The 23,194-nt window shown below is 43.5% G+C and overlaps 1 protein-coding gene across 1 annotated transcript in view; it reads right to left on the bottom strand.

The window, feature by feature from the left end:
• Nucleotides 1-18,111, bottom strand: part of LOC147707982 (amine sulfotransferase-like) — a 363,481-nt gene extending 345,370 nt beyond the window's left edge. The window contains exon 1 of the mRNA XM_086925269.1: nt 17,952-18,111. Within this exon, the coding sequence (XP_086781395.1) occupies nt 17,952-18,108 (157 nt within the window). The 5' untranslated portion in view covers nt 18,109-18,111. The remainder of the gene's footprint in view (nt 1-17,951) is intronic.
• Between the last annotated feature and the right edge of the window lie 5,083 nt (nt 18,112-23,194).

The raw sequence follows: 23,194 nt of genomic DNA, 5'->3' as shown, positions 1-23,194 counted from the left end.
CGACTCAGGTCCGTGATCATCCTGAACACGCTTGAGGATCGCAGACAGGTTCGAAACTGACGGTGTGCCAAAGCACCTCGAGTAAACCGCTGCAAAAGTCTTACCCCATGTCTCACAGTCAGCAAGGTCCGGGGCTATTTCCTTCGGTAAACTAAGCGTAAGAATCCGGTGTTTTTCACTCGGAGTCGTATTAGGAAACACAGCCTCTAACTGGTCGAATTTCTCGGCAAGCCAGTAAGGAAATTCATCCGTACTATCTGGCTTTCTGCCCATAACGGAATTCACCAAGACAGGACTGATTTTCAAACCAGCCTGTTCTGCTCGAAGCTGCGCACCTGCGGGGGCTGCGCCTTGAACATTACGACTAATGTAATGAACAAGCGCTCTAATCACACCAACCGAGACCTCATGAAGACGTCTCAGGTCGGCTACGTTACACGTGGCGCGATTAGGATGAGGAGTAAATCCACCCAAGGCGGGCCAATTTGTGCCCGGAATGGACAAAGGACCTAACCTCCTAGCGTTCAAAGTATGGGGTAGGGCGCCACCAAACCAAACACCGTGCTGCCATGCGTCAATAGGTACTTCCAGTGCCCTGTACGGAGCATAAGCTGCCGGTACTGCTGAGGCAGTGTATGAATGATAGACACCCGAATTAGCGTCTACTTCCGGAAATGTCACCCAGGAATAAAACAATTCGTACGGGTACGCATGTTCCGCACTCACAACTAGAACCACAGCTAAGCCTTCCGCGGGTACATTATATCCCCGCAAGTGATCGCGAACCGCGACGCGGCTATGCTGCGCTATTTCCACTGCCATGTTAGCACAGGAAGAAGAAAAACCAGACAAAGAACTGTGTGTAGCACAACTGGGTAGTGATTCAAAGAAACCGTTTTTTGAAGAATTCAAGCTTGAAAACACCTATCACATAAATAGGTAGGTTTTTCCGACACCACCGTTTTCCGGAAACGGGAATGAAGGTGTCAAGGTTTGAATGATATACTACTCGAGTGTCATGAAATACGGCCAACCAATCCGTTGGGCGCCATGTTGCAGGGTTTCCGTTCTCCCACAGAACTGTGCATAGAGATCTAGAACCTCAGTGAGTTAGGATGATCCAAAAACTCATCTCAGTGTCAGAAATCTCGTTACCTAGCTAGCTACAGTGTCTCATGGATCATTATGGAATGATCCATGTATTAGACAAACCAGAACATGATCTTTAGAATACCTCAGGAGTCGTGGAACACATGAACACTCTTTCGTTATATAATCATTTCAAACCAAAACTGAGAGTCAAAGAACACAAGTGCAAGTTTGAAATATTTATTATTCAATGCATAGTTCTCAAACGCAGTATCTTGTATAATACCAAAATGCAGATTATAAAAATCAGAGTCAGCAGCATAGTCACTAATCCATAGTAAGCAAAAGGTGCTAGCATGTTATAATGCAATTTCTATAGAAATCTGTATCACCTATATTTCGCGCACCCTATCTAGCATATTATATTATATCTAAGAAGGTCTCATTCGGGTTTTAGCAGGGCGGCCCCATACCTCTCAATGTCAGTAGGAGCAGTTCACATCAACCGCTACCAGCTCTCTTCATGCGCAGCACCAAGTGTCTGCGTTTATTCCGTGTAACTCTATCTTAAACCCGCGTAGAGCCCAAAATGTTAGCATCAACATTATTTGTGTTATGTCTAATGTCTAATGTGGTGCGAGGATCAGACTTCCCAGCAACCTTGTGTTAGGTTAATCTTAGAGTGTGCAGCTCTCAGTGTGCAGACAGTTGTACCAAGTGTACAAGGCAAAGCTGATAGCATAGGAATAACATATTATTCTCAAATAAAACACCTCACCACTTCTAGGCTGAAAGCTACAACAACAAGTACGTGTCGTGTGCAAAACTGAAGCCTGAAGGCAAAACGGCTGTTTAAACATGTAATACACTCATGCTAACTTAACGCAATATATGTAATGAAGTATCCATATGACACCCTATGGTGTCCCTCTGCTTTGCTGCTCAGCGTCTGATGAGGTCATGCGGAATGTTGGTGTGTGTTTGAGGTGGTGAGAGTCAGTTGGTCTGGATGGGCTGAGCAGCCAGGAGGCTGTTCCTGGTGGGGCGATTATGGGGCCATCTCTTAGGCAATTACTGAGATATTAACTGGACTTACCATCTTCCTGTACTTATGAATAAACATACTTGTGTACCTACAAGACCCTGACCACGCATCATCTTTGATTACAATACTGGCGACGAGGTAAAAAAGGACTGGAGAACCTACGTGGAGAACTTAAGATATCTACATTGACTGGGCTTGTACATATGGATCTAAAGTAACACAAGGAAAACTGAAACTCCTGAAACTGAAGAAGCATTTGAAAAGAAGTAGCGCATGAAGTAAAAGCAAACTGGCTGTCCACACGCCCCACCAGTGACCAAAGACCGGTCGGCCCCAACGTGGATGTGCCAGTGCTTGTTGTACCTGAGGTGAGTGTTAATTTTCACCAAATGTGGTTTTACTATTTGAATTTGCTGGACTGGAGTGACTGTAATCTATTTTTACCGGACAACCTGTGTGAAAAGCTGATCTGACTGAGAAAGCGCTACATCGTTTTTTTGGTAAAAGGTTAAACTGCAGTCAATGTTTACCCATTTGGAAAAACACGCAGCAGCGCATGAGGAGAATATTTGCATCTCTACAGCTCGCAGCGTTGTGTGAGCAGAGCATTTTTTTTTAACTTTCAAGATCGAGCCAGCGTTTTTTTTTTGTTGTGTGCCAAGCTGATTCACCTTGTTAACACGTAGTGCCACGTTTTAGAGCAGCGCAACGATGTTTGTATATTTTTAAGGCGTTCAACTGGTAGCAGGTTTTCAACACGTAGCGCTCATGTTTTGGAGTGTTTGGGCTCAAGAGCGCAGTGTCAACGCTGGAAAAACTAAGTGTGTACAATTTGCGGACTGCATCTCGTGACTTATATTTAACAAATGGACTCTCTGCGCGCATGAAAGACTTTTCCTTACATCTGCTCACCGTTTAATCTCTGCGCGTTTTCTGCCATTGGCGCTTCTTTTTTCCTTCGTGGACTCACCAGTGACGGTTGGTCTCAGGAGCTCCTTCCACTTCGCCTGCCTGTTTTGCTTTGATGACGTCGCTGGAATCCTCAGGGGTATTGGTGGAAGTCTCCTTTGACCCCTCTGACAGCATCCAGCTCAACGTCCTAGTGAGGTCTATTTTCCGTAGAAAGCGACGCTGAACGACGCTGTGGCGGCCATTTTGGCTTGTTGGGAAGAATCCCTTTGTTGTGATGAGAACCACGACGTTCAGCATTGGAGTTTTAAGATCGTGATGTTTTTTTTTCATTTTATTTCTCGAGTTCATTCTAGTCACTTTACATTTGGATTTACCTACTTGCAGGAACTCTGGATTTTCTGGGTTTTTACCTTGTGGGCCAAAGCGAGCCCCTGCTATAAACCTTATGTGGTGTCATCTCCACTTAGTGGTGGTGCCTATGACGCTTTTACTTACATTTACTGGATTTAACCTGCACCACCTGGACTATGGTTGAAGGATTATTGACTGGATTTTCGGGTGAGGTATCGCTCATCTTAGACTACGGTGACCACGTTTATTCTTTTAGTTTATTATGTTCTATTTACCTTGTGATTTTAACATCTGGATGGGGTCATGTTACAGTTGTATGTTTGTTGTGACGTTGGCAGAAATGTTGTGTTTTCGTGGAAGACGTCGCGAATCTTCCCGTATTCACAACATTCCTTGTTTTTGACAGCTCATTTGAGCATGAGACATTCTAATTTTGCTGGTCATTTATAGTTTGTCTTTTGTTTTCTGGAGTTGTGGATGTTAAGTATGTGTGCTGCCCCTTTTTGACTCTGGTGGAGTGTGCCCCATCCAGTTGCATGTGTGTGTCATGGGTTTTAGGGTTTTTCTTTATTTTTAGTTTGTCGTGGGTTTCTTGTAATCCACATCTCTGTTTTCCTTGGATTTGGTTTTTAGGAATCTGTTTGCTCTAGGTCTACCTATCTGATGTTGCCATGGGAATGGCGTTTTCCATTATTTTGTCTGTTTGCTCTAGGTCTTCCTATCTGATGTTGCCATGGGAATGGCGTTTTCCATTATATTGTCTGTTTGCTCTAGGTCTACCTTTCTGATGTTGCCATGGGAATGGCGTTTTCCATTATTTTGTTGTCCTTCGGGTGAAGGAGTGCCCAGGTTGGGTTGCCTTTGGGTTGTTGTAGCTCAGTTGTTTTTTTCTTTTGCAGTTTGGCGTGGCATTTTTGCTTCGTTTTAGGGTGACCTATGTCACGTTTGCCTTGTGTTTTAGGTACTCATAGTTTAAAAGTTTTTGTTTTACTGCTACCCATAGTTTTATATGTTTTTTGAAGTGCATCCTCTTTTCTTCTTTGTGCGTTGTACCATCTCTTTGCAATTTTTAGTAAGGGGGTAGGATGAGTTGTATGGCATATTTTGTTTCATGCATCTTTCTTTCCCTCCTTGTTGTTCCGCTACACCATTTTGTTCCTCTACACTATTTCCTTACGTTTGACTGTTTCACACTTTCTCTTTGTTTTTCATTATTATAATGGAGGAGATGTGTTGTAGTCTTACTCTACTAGTTGCACTCTCCCTATGGTGTCCCTCTGCTTTGCTGCTCAGCGTCTGACGAGGTCATGCGGAATGTTGGTGTGTGTTTGAGGTGGTGAGAGTCAGTTGGTCTGGATGGGCTGAGCAGCCAGGAGGCTGTTCCTGGTGAGGCGATTATGGGGCCATCTCTTAGGCAATTACTGAGATATTAACTGGACTTACCATCTTCCTGTACTTATGAATAAACATACTTGTGTACCTACAAGACCCTGACCACGCATCATCTTTGATTACAATAGTCTTGTTCAGATTTCTCAGTCAGCGTCATCTTCCTCAAAACCTAGAGGTGTTATCCTATATTTTCTGGAGTACACGGATCTACTCAAAGTTCTTCATGCAGCTAAACAACGTGGAAAAATAACATGGATCGTTTCTAACCTCTTTTTTGCTCAAGACTATGCCAAAGTAACTGCGGATTGTCGGAAAAGATTTTTGGAGATGAGACCTGCTCTACGCAATTTGAATGCTCGATATGGCCTGTTCCATCCTTGTCTTTTCAGAGTGACTTATAATAACAAGACGACCACTTATAAAGATCCGGCATTACTTCAACAATTTTTGGACTGTTGCAATGGAGAATCCATGGAAGTTCCTCGGCCATAATGACTTATTGTTTCTTCTTTAAGGATTCAGTTGTGTTTCATGTTTGACCTTCTTCCTTCGTTTGTATTGTGTGGAAATTTGGTACCGTTTTTTATTGACGTTTCTTGTTACCCATTGTTTTATTTGTCTTTGGTGTGTTTTATTACCTAATCCTTTATTTTTCCCTCATTTCTTTCTTAGGTAGCATTTTTGTGGTCCCTCATCACCTTGTCCCTCATATGTTTCTCCTGGGAGTTGTTCTTCTCCTCGCGATCTCGTTCTGGAGTCTCCTGTTCAGCGTTCCGTTTCCCTTATGTGGCTCCACCACCCCTGTTCTCTCCGTTTTCTTGTGGTATGTCTTTTGTTGCTTTATATCGTCATTGAATATTGCTCTTATTTTTTTCTTTTCTACTGTGTTCTATCCTATCCATGTTTCTATCTCTCCCCTTTCTCTTATTTTTCTTCTTTTTTCCTTTTTTCTTTCCTTCTCTTTTATCTTCTTTACATTTCGCACATATTCTTTCTTCTCAATTCCTGCTTTATTTTCTTCCATCTCTTTTTTGCTTCTCGATATTGTATTTCTCCATATTTTTCCTTCGTCTTCTTCATTTATGCCAATTGTTTCATTTATAATGTTTCACTTGCACCTTTGTTTGGTTCTCATTTGAATTTTTCATCATTACAGTTGATAATTACATTTTACTGTTTTAGATGCCAGTAAATATAATCTCTTGGACTGTTAAGGGTTTGGGCTCCCCTATTAAACGACAACGTGTTTTATCACATCTAGCTCAGAGATATAGTGTTATTACAAGAAATTCATATCAAAGAAGCTGAAATCTCCAAATTACGTCGTAATTGGGTTGGTCATGTTTTTGCTTCTCCGGGCTCGGGGAAACGTAATGGTGTTGCGATTCTCTGTCATAAGTGTCTGAACATTCAACTTGTACATCAAGATAATGACTCGGACGGCAGATGGGTTGTTGTATCTTTATTGGTCGATAAGATTCCCTTGACTATTTTCAATGTGTATGCCCCTACTGTTCAAGATAAATTGTTTTGGCCTCAAATTCTTTCCTCATCGATGCAATATAATGATGAATATTTTATTTTAGGTGGTGATTGCAATATGATAATGGAACCCTTTTTAGCCAGAAAATCAGCTGCCCGTTTTTCACTCTCACCCATTCACAATCAATTTACTTCTACTATATCCTAGAGATCCCTTGTTGACTCTTGGAGGCTTTGTCACCCCTCCCTTCAAGAATACACACATTTCTCTCCAGTTCACTCTTCCCAATCCCAGATAGACTACCTGTTTATTTCTAAAGCCTTATCCCAGCATATTCTTCACTCTGACATAGGTTCTATTTTAATTTCTGATCATGCCCCAGTTTCCTTACTTCTTGATTTACTTCCTCCCACTAAAGGTTCTAGGAGATGGAGATTTAATAACTCTCTCCTTCTAGACAAGAACTTTACTCCAGCATTCCTTGATTTTGCTTCTATATTTTTTATAGAAAATAACTCCCCTCAGGTTTCCCCTCAGTTGGTATGGGATACTTTTAAAGCTGCTTCTAGGGATTTCATTATTTCCTTTGTTACTAAAAAAATGGCGCTTAGCTGCCCAAACCATATCCACTCTTACTACACAAATTAAGCAGTTGGAGCACTCTTACTTTTCATCCATGAATCAATCCATTTTGAATGACCTCATTAAGGCAAAATTATCATTCAATAAGCTATCCACTGATTCTGCGAATTTATTTTTACTTAAATCCAGTGCCAAATTTTATTCTGCGCAGAATAAGTCTGGTAATATCCTTGCCAATTACCTCAAGTTAAAAAAAGAACGTACGAAAATTGAATCTATTGTGACTTCTACTAACCATGTTGTTCATAAGGATGAGGACATTTTGTCTGAATTTACCACTTTCTATCAAAATGTATATACTCCAGAATCATCCCCCTCGTCTTCTGACATTGATCATTACTTATCCTCCATTCCCTCACCCTCATTACCTGATGTAGATTTTTCTTCTTTAGAAAAGGATATTCTCCCTAAAGACATCTTGGATGCCATTCATGTTCTTAAAAATGGCAAAGCCCCTGGACCTGACGGTTTTACAATAGAGTTTTATTCCCATTTTTCTAATTTTTTAGTCCCCAAACGTCATCAGTTGTTTTCGTTTTTTATAACTTCCGGGAAATCAGAGAGCTCCTTTCAAGAAGCTTTGATTTGTTTATTGCCGAAAGAGAATAAAGATCATACTCTCTCAAGAATTACAGACCTATTTCCTTGATCAATTTAAATTATAAAATGTTTGCAAAAATATTTGCCCTTCGTCTAGATAAAATTCTCCCCCTATTGATTGTAAGGAGTAATGTGGCTTTATTAAGGGTCGCCATCTCTCTGATAACACTCGTCTCTTTTTTAATGTCCTTAGTAAATCCCATACCTTTAATCGATCTTTAGCTGCAGTGGCATTAGACGCTGAAAAATCTTTTGATAGGGTCAATTGGGATTTCATTTTTTCAACCCTCCTTTGGTTTGGTTTTGGCCCAACGTTTCGTTCTTATATCTCATTACTATACTTCTTTCCTAGATCCTTTATTTTTGCCAATGGTCTTGTCTCTTCTTCTTTTCCTCTATTTCGAGGTTATACGTCAAGGTTGTCCTCTATCTCTCCTTCTTTTTATTCTTGCTTTAGAACCTTTTCTATCTAAAATCCGAATGAATACTAACATCTCTGATTTCCCATATGGTCCTAATCAACTCAAACTCCCGGCCTACGCGGATGATATTCTTTTGTGTATTTCTGAACCCCAAACCTCTATTCCTGCCTTCCTTTCAGAAGTCACGAATTTTGCTCAGGTATCAGGATATAAACTTAATGTAGATAAATGCGAAATCCTCCCTCTTAACTAATTTTGTTTCCACGCTGATTTTGTATCTTCCTCTTTTCATTGGAGCCCTACTAAAATTAAATACTTAGGTTTATGGTTCAAGATTAAAGATACTATGACACTTAATTTAAAAAAAATTACAATTAACTCTTACAGATTCCACTGCTAGATGGAATCCTTTATTCCTGTCCTGGTGGGGTCGTTTAGATTCTATTAAAATGATGTTAGTTGCTATAATGTTATTCTTTCTTTCTAATCTCCCTGTGAATCTTCCCAAATCCTGTTTTAAAAATATTTATTCCATCTTATCTCATTTTTTTATGGCAAAATAAGAAGGCCAGGATGTCCTTTTCCAGACTTAAGTGTCCTAAACATCTAGGCGGAGTACATTTTCCAGATTTTCATTCCTATCATACTTCATTTTTTCTTGCTCACTCTGTCTCCTGGTTATCGGAGCGTTCAACTGACCCCTCGTCTATCCCACTGTGGGTGGATCTTGAATCCTCTTTTTTCCACCCCTTTTCTTTTGAATAATTTATCTCTTTATCTAGTATACCACAAAAAATGTCTCTTCCCATCCTTAATAACTCGAGGAAGACTTTTCTTCCCTTGCTTTTTGGCAGTCTAGATGATCGATCACGCTTTTTAAAATCCTCCATCTGGTATAACTCCCTTATTAAAATTAAAAATAGAATTGTTTCTGGAAAAAATGGAAGGATCTAGGTCTTATTTGGACTCATCAGCTTTTTAATGATGGCGTTTGTATTCCGTTTTTCAATCTTCAATCTTCTTTCTCTCTTCCATCATCCTTCTAATCTAAATATAAATTATTGAGTGCAGCTGCTCAAAATTCATATAATTCTCTTACCTCGTCTTCTCAGAATACGTCTTCTCCTCTCACTCTTTCTTCCCTTATAACTTCTTCTTCGGCATCTCAAATTTACAAGAAATTACGGGATGTTTCCGATGCTAGAGCTAAATCTAAAACAGAACGAGACTGGGAGACAGACCTTGAACTTTCCTTTTCTATCGACACTTGGCATCAGATATGGTCTAAAATAAGGAAGTCCTCTAGAGCAGCTAATACTACCCAAACCTTAGTTTTTGTTTGCAACAGACTCTTAATCACTCCTGCCAAATTACATTTACTAAATCCAACAGTTCCCTCCACTTTTGGTCTTGCTCTGCCCATGTAGCAGATCTTAAACATATGCTTTTCACTTGTCCATTGATTTATTCCTTTTGGTCCAAAGTCTGGCAACAAATTAACAACATTTTTTCCACTCAATTTCCCTTTTCTCTCACTCATATTTTTCTGGGCAGTCTGTCTGACATTTGGTCCACCTCAAATAGCAACATTTCTATTATTGACTTACTCATTGCAGTAGCTTATCAGCAGATCACTAAGTCTTGGAAAGACTCCTCAAATGTTTCTTTTCGGGCCTGGTGGTATGGTGTTTGCTATAACCACAGATTAGATAGAGCCTATGTTCATCCTATTACCCTAGCTATTAAACGAGACTTGTTATGGTTACCTATTACGAATTATTTAGATATCTCTGCTCAATCCCGACCTGTACACATTCCACGTGTATTTCCTCATTATTTTGTTCTTTCAATATTTGTTGATTCTATTTTCTCTCATAAGGTGCCATTGAATTTTTTTAAATTTTCTGATTGTTCGTTCTGAATATGAAGTTTTGTATTATATCAATTGATTTCCCCCTTTTTCTTTTCTTCCCTTCCCTTTCTTCTTTTAATTTTCTTTCCTTTACCCCCCACTATTTACCTAATTTCTTTTCAGCATTATGTTCTCTGATGTATTATTTATATTAATTATGTAATGCATTGTGTATTCAATAAAATCTTCTTTAAAAATTGTGAGCCTAACGATACCAAACTTGAGAAGTCTGTTTCTTCACAATTGGGAATTGCACTTAAATAATGTAATAAGTTGGTAATCCCTAATGTTTTCATATGGGAAAGATAGGCCTTGCAGTAGTGAAAAACTAACGTGTGGGTTTTTCACTACTAAGGCATGCAAAACGTAAAAGTGCATGCCCTACCTCTTGAAAATATTGCACCATACCCTTCTAGGTGTCCAGTGCCTACCTTAGGGGTGACTTAGATGGATAAAAAAGGAAGTTTTAGACCTGGCAAGAGGTTTATTTTTCCAGGCCAAAATGAGTAAACTGTACATTCAGACTCTGCAGTTGCAGGCCTGACACATAGTTAGAGGGCTCATTAAGTGGATGGCACAAGCAATAGTGCGGGCACACTCGTAGCATTTCATTTACAGGCCATGTGAACATGTTGTGCACTTTACTAGGCACTTAGAAGTAAATTAAATATGGCAATTGGGTATGAGCAAATGTTGCCATGTTTGAGGAGAGACTACATGCACTTTAGCACTGGTGGGGGAGGAAAGCAAAACATTTGGGGGTGACCCTGAAGAGAGAGCCATTTTGCAACACCCACCAATTATTATTTTGCCCACCATCTCACCTCAGTTTGGACCCAGCTATATACAAATCAGTCTTGACCCTTCTTCAATCAGAACAGTCCAGCCCAAATTGCCAAACTAGGTGTTCCCTAAACCAGTACACAAGCAGCTCAGTACTTGTTTTGCTCTAGTTATGGGCTCATCTCTCAGGTTGCTTGTGTCCCAACTGAGGGAGGACCTGGCATGGCAGCTTGGGTTTGACTGTTCTCATCAGGGAAGGGTCCAGTCTGATTAGCATATGACTGGGTCCAAACTGAGGTAGCATGGTGAGCAAAGAAACAATGGGTTGGAGTGCTTCCCCTAACTACTACCAGTGGTTAGACTTTTGCAAGCAGCCTCCCAACACCTTTTGTGTGTTTCATATACTGCTGTAATAGAAATTGGTACGCCCAAAAATGGGTCCAGAGCTCACAGTGTCACTGGAACTCTGCTGAACCCGGCTGATAAGCCCATAACTAGGGTAAAACGGGTCCTGGGATGCTTGTGTTTCAGAAGTGAGACTTTTTTCAAGTGCCTCCCATCACATTTTCTGTGTTTCGCTGCTATTATAATGCCCATCCCATGTCAATGCCTAATCCTGCAGAGTCCCCCTGTGCCAGGCTGTCTGTGCACAGTTTATAGGGCTGCGCACAGCAGTAATCTTACACTCACAGCCCGCACACGTGTGGACATGCATGCACACATGTGTTCATGTGTAACTAGCAAGCGCCCCTTAATCTTTCTGCATTGCTGCAGCCTTTTCTTAAAAGGTGTCCACTGGTAGTGAACTCGAAATCACTAAGTGATTACTGTGGGTGAGACACATGTGAGACTCACCCACATTAAAAAGTCTAAAATTGGGTGCCCAAAAAATCACAAAAATCCTGGCATACCAGATGGGCAGAACTTATTTTGCAACACTCAACATTGCCAGATGAATCTAGGAAGGAAATAGCCATCACTCATTAATACTTTTACATAGTCAGCGGTAAAAAGTGACAATGGATCCGCCCCTCTTTTTCAGTGGTTTAGGGCTGCTCCAGTGACAAGTTAGAAACTGTAAAAATGAATTACTCAAGGTGAGCCTCATGAGAAATCAGCACTACCCATGGCAGGTGCAAGAATTTTTTGGAACCCTCAATCACCACCTACACCCCTAGAAGCAGGGACCACCCCTTCACTCAGATCTATCGTGTGGGTACCTGTTGTAGTTCCTAAACTTACAGAGAAGAACCCTACTCATATAGGCCTATGTTATGTTATGTTATTGGGGGGATTTTTATAGCATGCAGCTACTCCGAAGAGTGTCCCGGCGCTTTAAGATCCTCAGTGGCACCGAGGAAGGCGAGCAGAAGCAGCTTACTGAGAGAAGAGCAGAGTCTTGAGATCCCTCCTGAAAGCCAACAAATTACCATTGGTTCTAAAGGAAAGGGGTAGAGCGTTCCACAACTGAGGGGCAAGGCGTTTAAAGGAACGTCCGCCAAACCAGGTGCGCAGAATCGCTGGTACGGCGGCCAAGGCCAAGGTAGAAGAGCTAAGAGATCTGGAAGGTTGATAAAAAGTCAACCGTTTCCGAAGGTACCTGGCACTCAAGCCGTGCAGCGCCTTAAAGGCAATTGTCGATGCCTTAAAAACAATGCGCTTTCTGATTGGGAGCCAGTGGAGAGATTTGAGCAAAGTACTGGCACTGGCTCTCCTAGTTAGGCCGAAGATGGCTCGTGCGGCAGAATTCTGGACTACTTGCAGGCGTGAAAGGAGAAATTCGGGAATGCCCAGATACAGTATGTTAGCGTAGTCAAGGCGAGAACCTATCAACGCCTGCACCGTAACTCTTCTATGGTCCAGCGACAGTAAGGGTAAAAATGTTCTTGTCATCTTAAGGATGGCAAAGCATTTGCCGACCAAGCCGAAGACCTGAAGTTTGAGAGAGAGCATTGTCAATTTGTACTCCCAGATTTTTTGCAACCGCCGAGTCGCTAGCGGGAGGAAACATAGCCGATGGCCACCAGGCCTTCCACCTGGAATCAGCGGGGCAGCCGAAAAATAGCACTTCCGACTTATCAGAGTTACACTTGAGGCTGTTTAGCTGAAACCAGCCAAAGACAGCCTCAAGGCAGCCCCTAATGTTCTTACCATCAAAGTAGGAGTCTCTGTCGCACGTGAAAAGGAGCTGGGTGTCATCCGCGTACAACACGATCAGGGCTCCATAGGCCTCTGCCAGTGCCGCCAAAGGGGTCATATAGATGTTAAAGAGAGCTGGGCTCAAAATGGAGCCCTGGGGGACTCCCACCTCCAAAGGCAGCAACATGGCAGAGAAGGGAGGAGCCCAGACCGTTTGTTGGCGATTGGCCAGAAAGGACTTAAACCAGTGGAAACCGACCCCCTCAGACCAATCTCCCAGAGTCTAAAGAGGAGACGGTCATGGGGGACGGTGTCGAAGGCCGCCGAGAGGTCGAGCATCACCACCATGGCTTTGCCCCCCGAATCCAAGGTTTCCTTAATAGCCTCGGTGACTTCGAGTAAGGCAGTTTCGGTGCTCATGTTGGATCGGAACCCCGACTGTGAATGGTGAAGAATGTTATGCGTCTCCAAGAAGTTAACAAGGGTGACATGGGCATGCTTCTCCACCACTTTAGCAAGTGCTGGCAAGAGGGAAATGGGCTGTAGTTTGCATAAACCTTGGGGTCAAGGTTAGTTTTTTTAAAAAGGGGCAGAATAAGGGCCCGTTTCCACTGCTGAGGGACCACCCCTGTACTAAGGGAGCGGTTGATCACTGGGTTCACTAAAGGATTAAGTTCATGTGCCACTTTGGCGAGGAATTTAGCAGGGCAAGGGTCAAGGGGAGATCCTGATTTAAGTGCTGTAAGTAGGTCCCACGACCTACTTACCACAGGTAAGGGGAGGAAAGACCCAGAGAGAGGGGCCCTCAGGGTGGGAGGGAGCGAAGGGCAGGGGCAATTCTAGAGCTGTAGCCGCGCCATCGGTCACAAAAGAGGCCTGGATGGACTTGATTTTGTGAGCAAAAAAATTAGCAAGCTCAGTAATCCAGCGTTCGGAATGCAGACTTCTGGGGGTGCACCAGGCGGGAGAGGTGAATTCCTTCACTACCCTGAAGATTTCTTTGCAAGAGTTAGAAGCAGTTTTAATTCTTTATGCAAAGTAAGACTTCTTATGTACAGTAATGTCACAATGGTATTTCCTAATAGAGTCTCTAAAGGCTTCTTTAGAGCTAGAGTCATACTGCCTGCGCCATGCTCTTTCTGCTATTTTGCACTGCCGCCGCTTCTCTGCCAGCGCAGGAGAAAACCAAGGGGCAGATGCTCGAGAGGGAATGCCCCGGGGTGCAAGGGGTGCAAGGGGAGGAGCAAGTTCATCCAGTTGTAAAGTGAGCCAGGTCTGCAGGAGCTCCAGATCAGTTTCCAGCACCCCAGTCAGCTGGCAAGCGTGAGTACATAATGCCTGCGCCAGCTTGGCGGACGAGACTCGGTGGAAGGCTCTGACATCCTGCGCTTGGCGGGCAGGCCCACTGGAGGAGGATTTTCCAGAATGAATGATCTGAAATTCCACTAAAAAGTGGTCGTACCAGAGAACCAGAACAGGGGGGGACATTTCAATCGGGATGGTAGAGAAGACTTGGTCCAAAGTGTGCCCTTTCCTGTGTGTGAGGTCCAGAAGATGTGGGATGAGTCCCAGTGACAAAATGATGTCATTCAGCTTAATGCTGTCAGGGGCATCCACCCTATCCCTGTGGATATTAAAATCTCCTAAGAGTAAACAGTGTTTGGATCTAAGGCCGAGTGAGGATATTACAGAGTGGAGCTCATCAAGAAAAGAGCCCATTGGGCCCGGTGGCCTATAAACCAGCAAACCTGAGCACGATTGGTGAGGCGAGAGGGATAGCGAGAAACCCAAGGTCTCACATCCCTGAATTTCATCTGTCGGTATGACTGAGCAAGCGAGACGCTTGTTGACCACCAGGGCAACCCCAGCTCCCCTACCTGTGACTCTGTCTTTCCTAAACATCACATAATTGGGTGGAATCGCCGTAGTAATGTCCGGCTCGGAGCCCTCTCCCAGCCAAGTTTCATTTAGGAAGAGGCATATGGGTTTTGCATCTGTCAATAGATTATATATATCTAGTGCATGTTTCCCCAGGGACCTGGTATTCAGTAGAAGACAATTACTGTAGTTGGGGAGGGAAGGGGGTTGGGGAGAGGAGATGGAGCCCTTAGCTGGTAACCAACTGCAGTCTGGGCAGTGCCTGTTACCTTTAGGTTGTCTGGGGAAGACTGAAGGGCAGGAGTTCCTCTGGTTTCTGAGGGCCAGAAGCTCCTCCTTGGTGTATGTAATCATCCTAGCCCACAGCCCAGCCCGGCCTCGTCCGCCTCCGGGACGCTGACGGGCGCAGACGGGCTTTCCTTTGGCGCTCCTTAGGCGCCTCCGCTGCTCGCGTCCGCTGCGCGGAGAAGAGGGCACCTAGTTATTAGGCGTCGCTGGCCGGCGAGAGGCAGCACCACTAGACTGCCGCCCCGTGAGCCAGCCTACCCCCAAGATGGCCACTGAGGAAGTGAGCGGCCCACAGGTCCCACAGCACCCTTCAGCACCTCAACGGCTGAAAGGGAGAGGACACTGTGCAGGGCAGTGCGGCGCAGTCTGCAAAGAGTGAGGGAAAGCAAAGTGCGAAGAGCGGAGAAAGCCTGAGGTCACCCGGCTTTCCGCCTCGGGTGCCTCGAAGGAGCAAGTAAGTGTGATATAAAAATAAGAGGGGGACACAGAGTAAAATAGCTAGTAGTCAGCCAATAAAATAGAATAAAATACAAAGCTAGTAATCAGCCCACAAAGTGCAGCAATTGAATAACATAAGTTAAAATCAGTTTTAAAAATCGGCTCGTAATCAGCGCTGTAGCAGTCACTCGCCCACACCCGGAGTCCGCCTCAGGTGCAATGGGAGGAGTGAGGATCTAGTGCTGGGATTCAGCTGACACTATGGTCTAGAACACTCTAATAGGACCATTGTGTGTGTAAGCCCACCATAATGTTTATTACACCCCAAGCTGTAAAACGAAAGCTCCAAACATAGGAATGCTTTAAAACTGATGAAGTTCCTTCGGGGTGGGCATACATTTTAGGACCCCAGTAATATAGGGTCAGTTTTTAAAAACGTTCTGTAGAAAACTGCTGCACTCCTGCAGCCCCCATATTTTTTTTAAGTTGGTGGTGCCCCTGCTGGTGCCCCTGCTGTCCTTGGCCAACAAAAGGCAAGGAAAATATACAAATGAGTCTCTTCTGAGGCATTATGGGTCATTTTACTTGAAAGAGCAGTGATATTTTATTATTGGTGCTCCAGCTGTTCAAGAGAGCTCCTTACATTCTCTTTTCTTATTTTTTTCCTTAGGGATGCACAGACTTACGTGCATGCTTCTACTTTGGGGACATTACAGTGGGCTTTCTCGGGGGAGAATGATGGTGCCCCCACTTCCTCCTCAATAACAAAATACAGGTGTCCATCGAGGAAACATTTCAGATCAATTACAGTTTATACTTAATGTCACATTCATGATCATCAATGCAATTTTCCAGGGAAATTTATGTACATATACCAAAATATATCAAAAAGATATGTTTTTTATTCAAATCCACTTTTTTAGTATCAAATTGATGCCTGGCAATGGACACACTACTGAGGTTCTTTGATTGAATACCAGTAGTGTTCAAAAACACCTTTTGCTGGGGTTATGGACAATCAAAAACACCTTTTGCTGGGGTTATGAACAATCAAAAACACCTTTTGCTGGGGTTATGAACAATCAAAATACCATATCACATGAAAACTAAACATAACATTTCATCAGATTTTACAGTAAAAAAATAAAATATATATAAGCAAAACGATGTTTAGGCGTCGACTTTTCGGTCCCCCGCTGGTCTAATAGATCCTCAGGACCATCATCAGGACGATGTTGTTGCACATATAAATCTATTATAAAAAGAATATGTACTTGTCATCCCTGTACTCAAGTGAAGGTATCGTCTGCTCAACACAAAAAGACAACCATAGTGAAACAAACCTATAGTGTTAGCCCAGACTATGTAAACCTCAGAACATGCCACCACACACACAGGTGCCAAATCCTTGTGACAGCAATGTTCTACCTAAAATTACACCAAATATTTTACTTAAACTATTCTACAAAATCTTTAAAAGCTATACTCACTTAGTCACAATACTCCCAAAAGGAGGTATAACCTCTTAGAGATATCAATCAGATGGATCTCATCAAGAAAACAAGAAAACACACAGAAATAGTCCATCTGTCAGAATTTTAGATAAGACAATACAACCCTTTATCCCACACTACCAAACTAAAAGACAGTACTTACATGTCTTCAGTATTTATGATATATCTCCACCTACTAACGTAATTAAACCAGAGAAAGATTCAAAAACTCTGCATTCTAACTAGGTGATAAAGACCCTCCTCTTCCGTTGGGGAGGCGCAATGGCGCTCCCCCTCAGCTTGCTTCATGGACAGGAGGTGGGTTCCCTAGCCCACTGGTACATTACCCGATCCGGGAGATGGGACCCCCCTGCCGCATAGAGTTCTGGGGAGGAGCCCCATGCATGCCACCGCCTGAGCTCATTAAAGATTAATGCGCTTGCACCGGCCCCTGGGCTCTGGCCCATCCCAAATAATGTCTCCATGTTAACTCCAACGGGTGAACTACACAGTAGATATTTGTGGTATGCCCCCCAACCCATAGGAGCAATCTCAGCTCACATTAGAATCTTTTGATAAAATACTCTGGCACCCAATATCGTATGTTTTGGCGAACATACCAGAACTTCGGTAGGGTATGGTTGCTAGGTGAATTGTGGCATGTGAAAGCTCCACCTAAGATTAAAGATAGCAAAAAAGCTATGAACTGGTGGTGTATGTGCACGAAAATTATACAGGGTGGAGTGCTCCTGAAAATATTAGAAAAGAAAAGATGTGAAGTTCAAGGGGTGAAGCAGAATATATTCTAAATACTGCATTATAACTGAAATAACACGGTGCCCGGGAAAGAGATGAGAATAAGCTTTCTCTTGTAGTGTAACCTCGGATTCACATTGAAACAGAGTCACAATGACCACTGCTGAACCAATATAGAATTTGTTCCGTGGATGAACAGTAACTGTGTACGTTTTCGCAACTTGTTGTATTCTAAAATAAACATCAATAAAAAATATTTGAAAACAAAACAATGAAATATGTGAATGTTATGTTTGTATAAATCAGAATAATAAGTTTTTGGTCTTACCAGACTTTGGATAAGTTATTGAATATACATCACTATCTCTTACTGGAAAGTGTTCCAGAGAATCTATATATACAGGTGTAGTCAACCTTTCTGCGAAAAGAATTCCTTTATGCAGAAATAGACCAACAGCTCCTTTGTATGCTACTACCTCATCCATAATCGAAGGAGCTGCAATAGAAGAGCAAAATATATGTTAAAGAGGACAAACAAAATTACTTCTATGGAAATGATAAAAGAGCACACTTTTGTTCCCTTTTCAAACCGTGTCTCACCATCAAAGGATGATCTTAAAGAGAAGGCTTTCAAGAAACTAAGGACCTGATTTAGAGTAAGGGGGGCAGGTAACTTCACCACAAATGTGACAGAAACCAAAGCTACCTTATTACAAACGCATTGCATCCTATGGAACATGTCATTCAAAAACAATGTTTTTTTAGACCATGATCTTTAAAACAATGTACACAATATTAAATGATTAGAACCCTGATTTGTTTTACATTAAAGTAAACGAAATGCCACATGCACCATAAATACTTTATACCACAATCCCGAAAAATGCTTTATAAAGTACTTTAAAAACAATAAAAGTTACTTCATATAATAAAGAATAAAAAAGTGCCCCAAATAAGATGTGTGCCTAAGAGTGCTACCCTTGGATACCTTAATGAACATCTTAAAATTGGGAGAAACATTTCCTCACAGTAGCTATAAATCTCCCCAAGGAATAGATCACATCCAGGACTCTCATATCAGTTAAATGGACAGCTGCTTGCATGCGCTTTTGAATACCATATTTTAAGAGTGGCATTAACACATTTCTTCGTATTGACAACACCTTTAGACATTCCAAAATGATATGCCGGCAGTCACATTTGGCTGAAAACCCACAAGTGCAGGTACCCTGGGCATCTATAATTACCATTTTTACTTTATTGCTTGTGTAGCATGGATTTAAACCAGTTCATAACCTTAGTATCTCATAGCTAACCCTGGTGTTGGTAATGCCTCTATGTACAGGAACCATTCTTCATTTTGCCATGAGTCATATAGGGAGCCGGCAACGGAGCCAATGACGCCATGCAGCACTTGAGTGTGGGGAGGACAACAAGCCCCATAGTCAATAGCACCCGGAGGCGCTGATGCTGCCCTTTTTGCGCCCAGAGGTGCTTGAAAATATTTTGTGGCACCCGCTGTGCGGGACGCGCCCAGGTGAAGTCTGGGTCAAGGGCGGGCCCGTCCACATCTGTCACAGTCCCGAGGAGGCTGGGCTGGCCCCCACTCTAACATCTGGTCCTACGGAGAAAGAAACTCCCAGCCTTCCAGCCTTTAGGTACTGTGTTATTTCTATTGACAATCATTGACCACCATTATCCCCCCAAGGAGTTTGCTTAAGATGCATTGATATCCATAATGAGCAAGCTTAAAGGCTGACCGACCGTTCGGGAGTAGCAGGAACTCTGGATGCCTTCATTACAAGGGCTGAGTCAATTTGATTTGATTTGATTTGATTAAGGGATTTATAGATCGCACGAATGCCCGAGGGCTTGTTGGCAGTGTAAGTGATCAAAAACTGCCTGGCCATAGAAAATAGCGCCACTCCTGGTTAAGATGAAAACAGCCACGTTTTCAAGTTTTTACGGAACGACCATAAGGAGGGGCTGTTTTTCAGCTCGGCCGGAAGTTTGTTCCAGATTTTTGCCGTGTTCCCTATGAAACTTCTTCCCCCCCACCTAAGATGTTTGAATCTGGGGGTTACCAGGAGTTTAGTGCTGCTAGATCTTAACGTCCTGGTAGGTACATACAGTTTTAGATTAGTTTTTAGGAGACAGGGGCCTGAGCCGTGGAGTGACTTGTACGCTAGGCAAGCTGATTTAAACTCGATTATTTTCTCAACCGTAAGCCAAAGTAGACCTCGCATTTGTATCGCTACTGGTTCGGACTTGGGAATATTCAGAACCAATCTGGCTGCCGCATTTTGAAGGCGCTGAAGTTTGTATAGCAGTTGTTTCTGTAAACCCGCATAAAGCGCATTGCCATAATCCAGTTTCGATAGAGATAACAAGGTAACCAGGGTTTTGGCGGTGACATGTGGAATGTAGGGCAGTAACTTTCTAATGAGTTTAAGCGTGTACCAAACAGAAGAAGAGAGATTATTGATTTGTGATTCAAAGGAGAGTTTAGAGTCAAATATGACCCCTAAATTCCTCACTTTATCCACCGGCGTTGGACATCTCCCTAGGCTGTCCGGCCACCAGAGATTGGACCAGACGTCCGGATTAGCCCCCAGTAGCATAACCTCTGATTTGTCCCCGTTGAGTTTTTTTGCAGTTGTCATGCATCCAGTTGCCGACCTGATCCATACAAGATCTGAAGTTATTCGCGGTCTCCACAAAATTGTTGGAGATAGCCACCACAATCTGGGTATCATCCGCATAGGACAATGGAATGAACCTGCAGTTCCTGATGATTGTGGCTAGTGGGGTAGCATAGAGATTAAAAAGAGACGGGCTCAGCGAAGAGCCCTGGGGAACCCCCCAAGGTAGATCAAAGGCCCTTGATGAAAATTCTCCAAGCTCAACCGAGAAGGTTCTGTTTTCCAGGAAGGAGGACAGTAAGTTGGTAGCCGAGGTATGAAGACCTAGAGCGTTTAGCTTCTTTATGAGAATCTCATGTTTAACCGTGTCGAAGGCCACCGACGAATCTAACAGAATGAGGGCGGCCTTCCCTCCTGCATCCAGTATCTTCCTGAGTTCCTCAGCTGCCATCACCAAGGCAGTCTCGGTCCCATGATTCTCACGGAACCCATATTGGGAGTCATCCAGTGCCTGCGAGTTCCTAACAAGCCCTGCTAATTGGGAGTTTAAGAGTTTCTCCAGAATTTCTGGCCTGAAAAGGGATCCTTGAGATTGGCCGGAAATTGGCAGGGATTGAGGGGTCCAGGATGGGTTTCTTAAGCAGTGGAAGTACCGAGGCAGCCTTCCACGCTTTAGGAAAGCAGCTGGATTCAATTATGTTACTGTACAGGGTCTGGAGTTGGGCACTAAGCAGATCTGGGACCATGTGTAAGACCTTGGGAGGGCACGGTCCATAGGCCCCCCGGATTTGGTCGACAGAACCAACTGTCTGATTTCTTCCAACGAGGGAACTTTAAACTTGAAGTTCGACATGAGTATGGACCCGGTGTCTGGAGAGCTGCTCAGCAAGGGGATATCGGAAAAATGAGTCTTCCCCACATGAGGAGCGAGATGTTTCTGAGGGAAGGACTCATATATCAGACGTACCTTGTCCGTGAAAAATTCTCCTAGTTTATTGCAGAGTTCCGTACTGCCATCCACCTGTTTAGTTGCTGGTTTTGTACGTTTTTTCACTGTGTTGAACAGTTCTTTGTTCGAGTGTTTAGCCTCATTAATTTTTTTTACAAAAAATTCTGATTTACCTTCCCTAATCAGTTTTTTATATGTGGGTAATGTTTTACAATACTCTGTTTTCTCATTGGTCCCATAATTGGCCCTCCATCTTCTTTCCGTCCTCCTGCATGTCTGTTTCTGCAGTCTTAACTTCTCGGACAATCAAGGTTCGGAGTGTTTACTTCTTTTCTGTTTTTTGGTTTTAATAGGGGCAGCTAAAAGCACTGTGGTTTTAATCCAGTTCTCCACTTGTTGAGATGCTAAATCACAGTCCTTGTCCAATACTAAGGAGGAGGAGCACAACTGAGCATGCAGTTCCGCAATGTCAATCATATCCCAGTCCTGGTAAGGGTGATCCCTTTCCCTCCGTGCCCTGACCTTTTTAGCTATATCCAAATTTAGTGAAAAGTGTATAACTTTATGATCTGACCAGGGGACCTCCAGAATTTCCCCCAACCTAACATCCGGATTAGAAGAGGAAATTCCGTCCAGAGTATGCCCTGCGGAATGCGTTCCCTGTTTTACTAATTGGGTAAGGCCGCAGCTGTTCATCGCCTCTAACAGGGAGCTCGTACAATTATCCTCAGCTTTTTCCAGATGGATATTAAAGTCCCCAAGATCGTAAAATCTGTCATAGATAAGCATGACTCAAGGGTGGGCCCCAATACTTGCGTCAGGGGAATCTTTGCCTTGGGAGGCCTATATAATAGCAGACCCGAAAAAGTATAGTTGTCGGTAATACAAATTTTAAAAGGGAGTGTTTCACAGTCTATGGATTTGAGACTCTCCAAGCCCTGCACATGGAGTGGGTCTTTGCTAATAATAGCTAGGCCTCCTCCCCGCTTCCCGGTTCTGTCTGCGCGCAGGAGAGAATATCCCGTCGGCACTGCAAAAGCAAGGTCAATGTCCGACAAAATATCTGCCCATGTTTCGGTTACGAATAGCAGCTCCACGTTATGGGAGTCAATCATGTTTGCCACTTCTACGCCATGTTTCACCAAAGATCTTGCGTTCACTAGGGCATCCTTAATATATTTGTTTACTGACTGGCCCCGTTGTTGGTGCGCTGCTACCTGGTTGCAGCCTGCGTAGGAGAACTCAAGATGACAGCCAGTGCAGTTTTTAATTTCATCCCCCGGATTAAGGGGTCCACAAGAAGGTTTAGGCCGAAGATCCCTCAATTGTGCGCTACCGTAGACTGTCCTAGAGCCACGGGTAAGATTTTGGGCAGGACTTCCAGCCCTAGGCCCGGGCCAGGCGTGGACGGGCGCAGACTGGCTTGCCTTTGGTGCGCCTTTTACGTGCCGCCGCCGCACCCGCTGCGCGCGTCCACTGCGCGTGCGGATCATACTCTGCTAAAACGGGCCCAGGGTTTTGACGACTAGCCCGCTCACCCCCGTACTGCACACTCCAGCCGGAAGTGCTGTTCTGGCTACCTGCGCCTTCTGCCGCCTCCGTACAATCGGCACAAGCCGTGACGGACCGGGGGGCTTAGGCGGGTAGTTACAGAGGCAGGTAAGGAGCAAGATGTATACTGTATTAGTCACCATATCCTTCACAAAACAACAGTTTTAAATCACCATTGACACACTTAATAGTTAAAAAAATAATCACCACTAAAATGCTCTAAAATGCTCTAAAATGCTCTAAAAATGCGCCTGCACCGTCTAAAGTCACCATGCAGTTACAGGGAACAAGGCGTTGTGGTTATTAACTATTTTTTTTGTTTTAAAAGAAAAAATGCGCGAGTTACCAGCTCAGCACTACTGAGTCCAGCGCTAGTCTTAAGCTCTAAGGGCCTTGAGTCGGTCCCGACAAGCTATTTGAGGTCCCAGG

The sequence above is a fragment of the Lissotriton vulgaris genome, chromosome 6 (genome assembly GCF_964263255.1).
Source record: "Lissotriton vulgaris chromosome 6, aLisVul1.2, whole genome shotgun sequence".
Classification (NCBI taxonomy): Eukaryota; Metazoa; Chordata; class Amphibia; order Caudata; family Salamandridae; genus Lissotriton; species Lissotriton vulgaris.
This window is presented reverse-complemented; position numbering and strand designations above follow the sequence as displayed.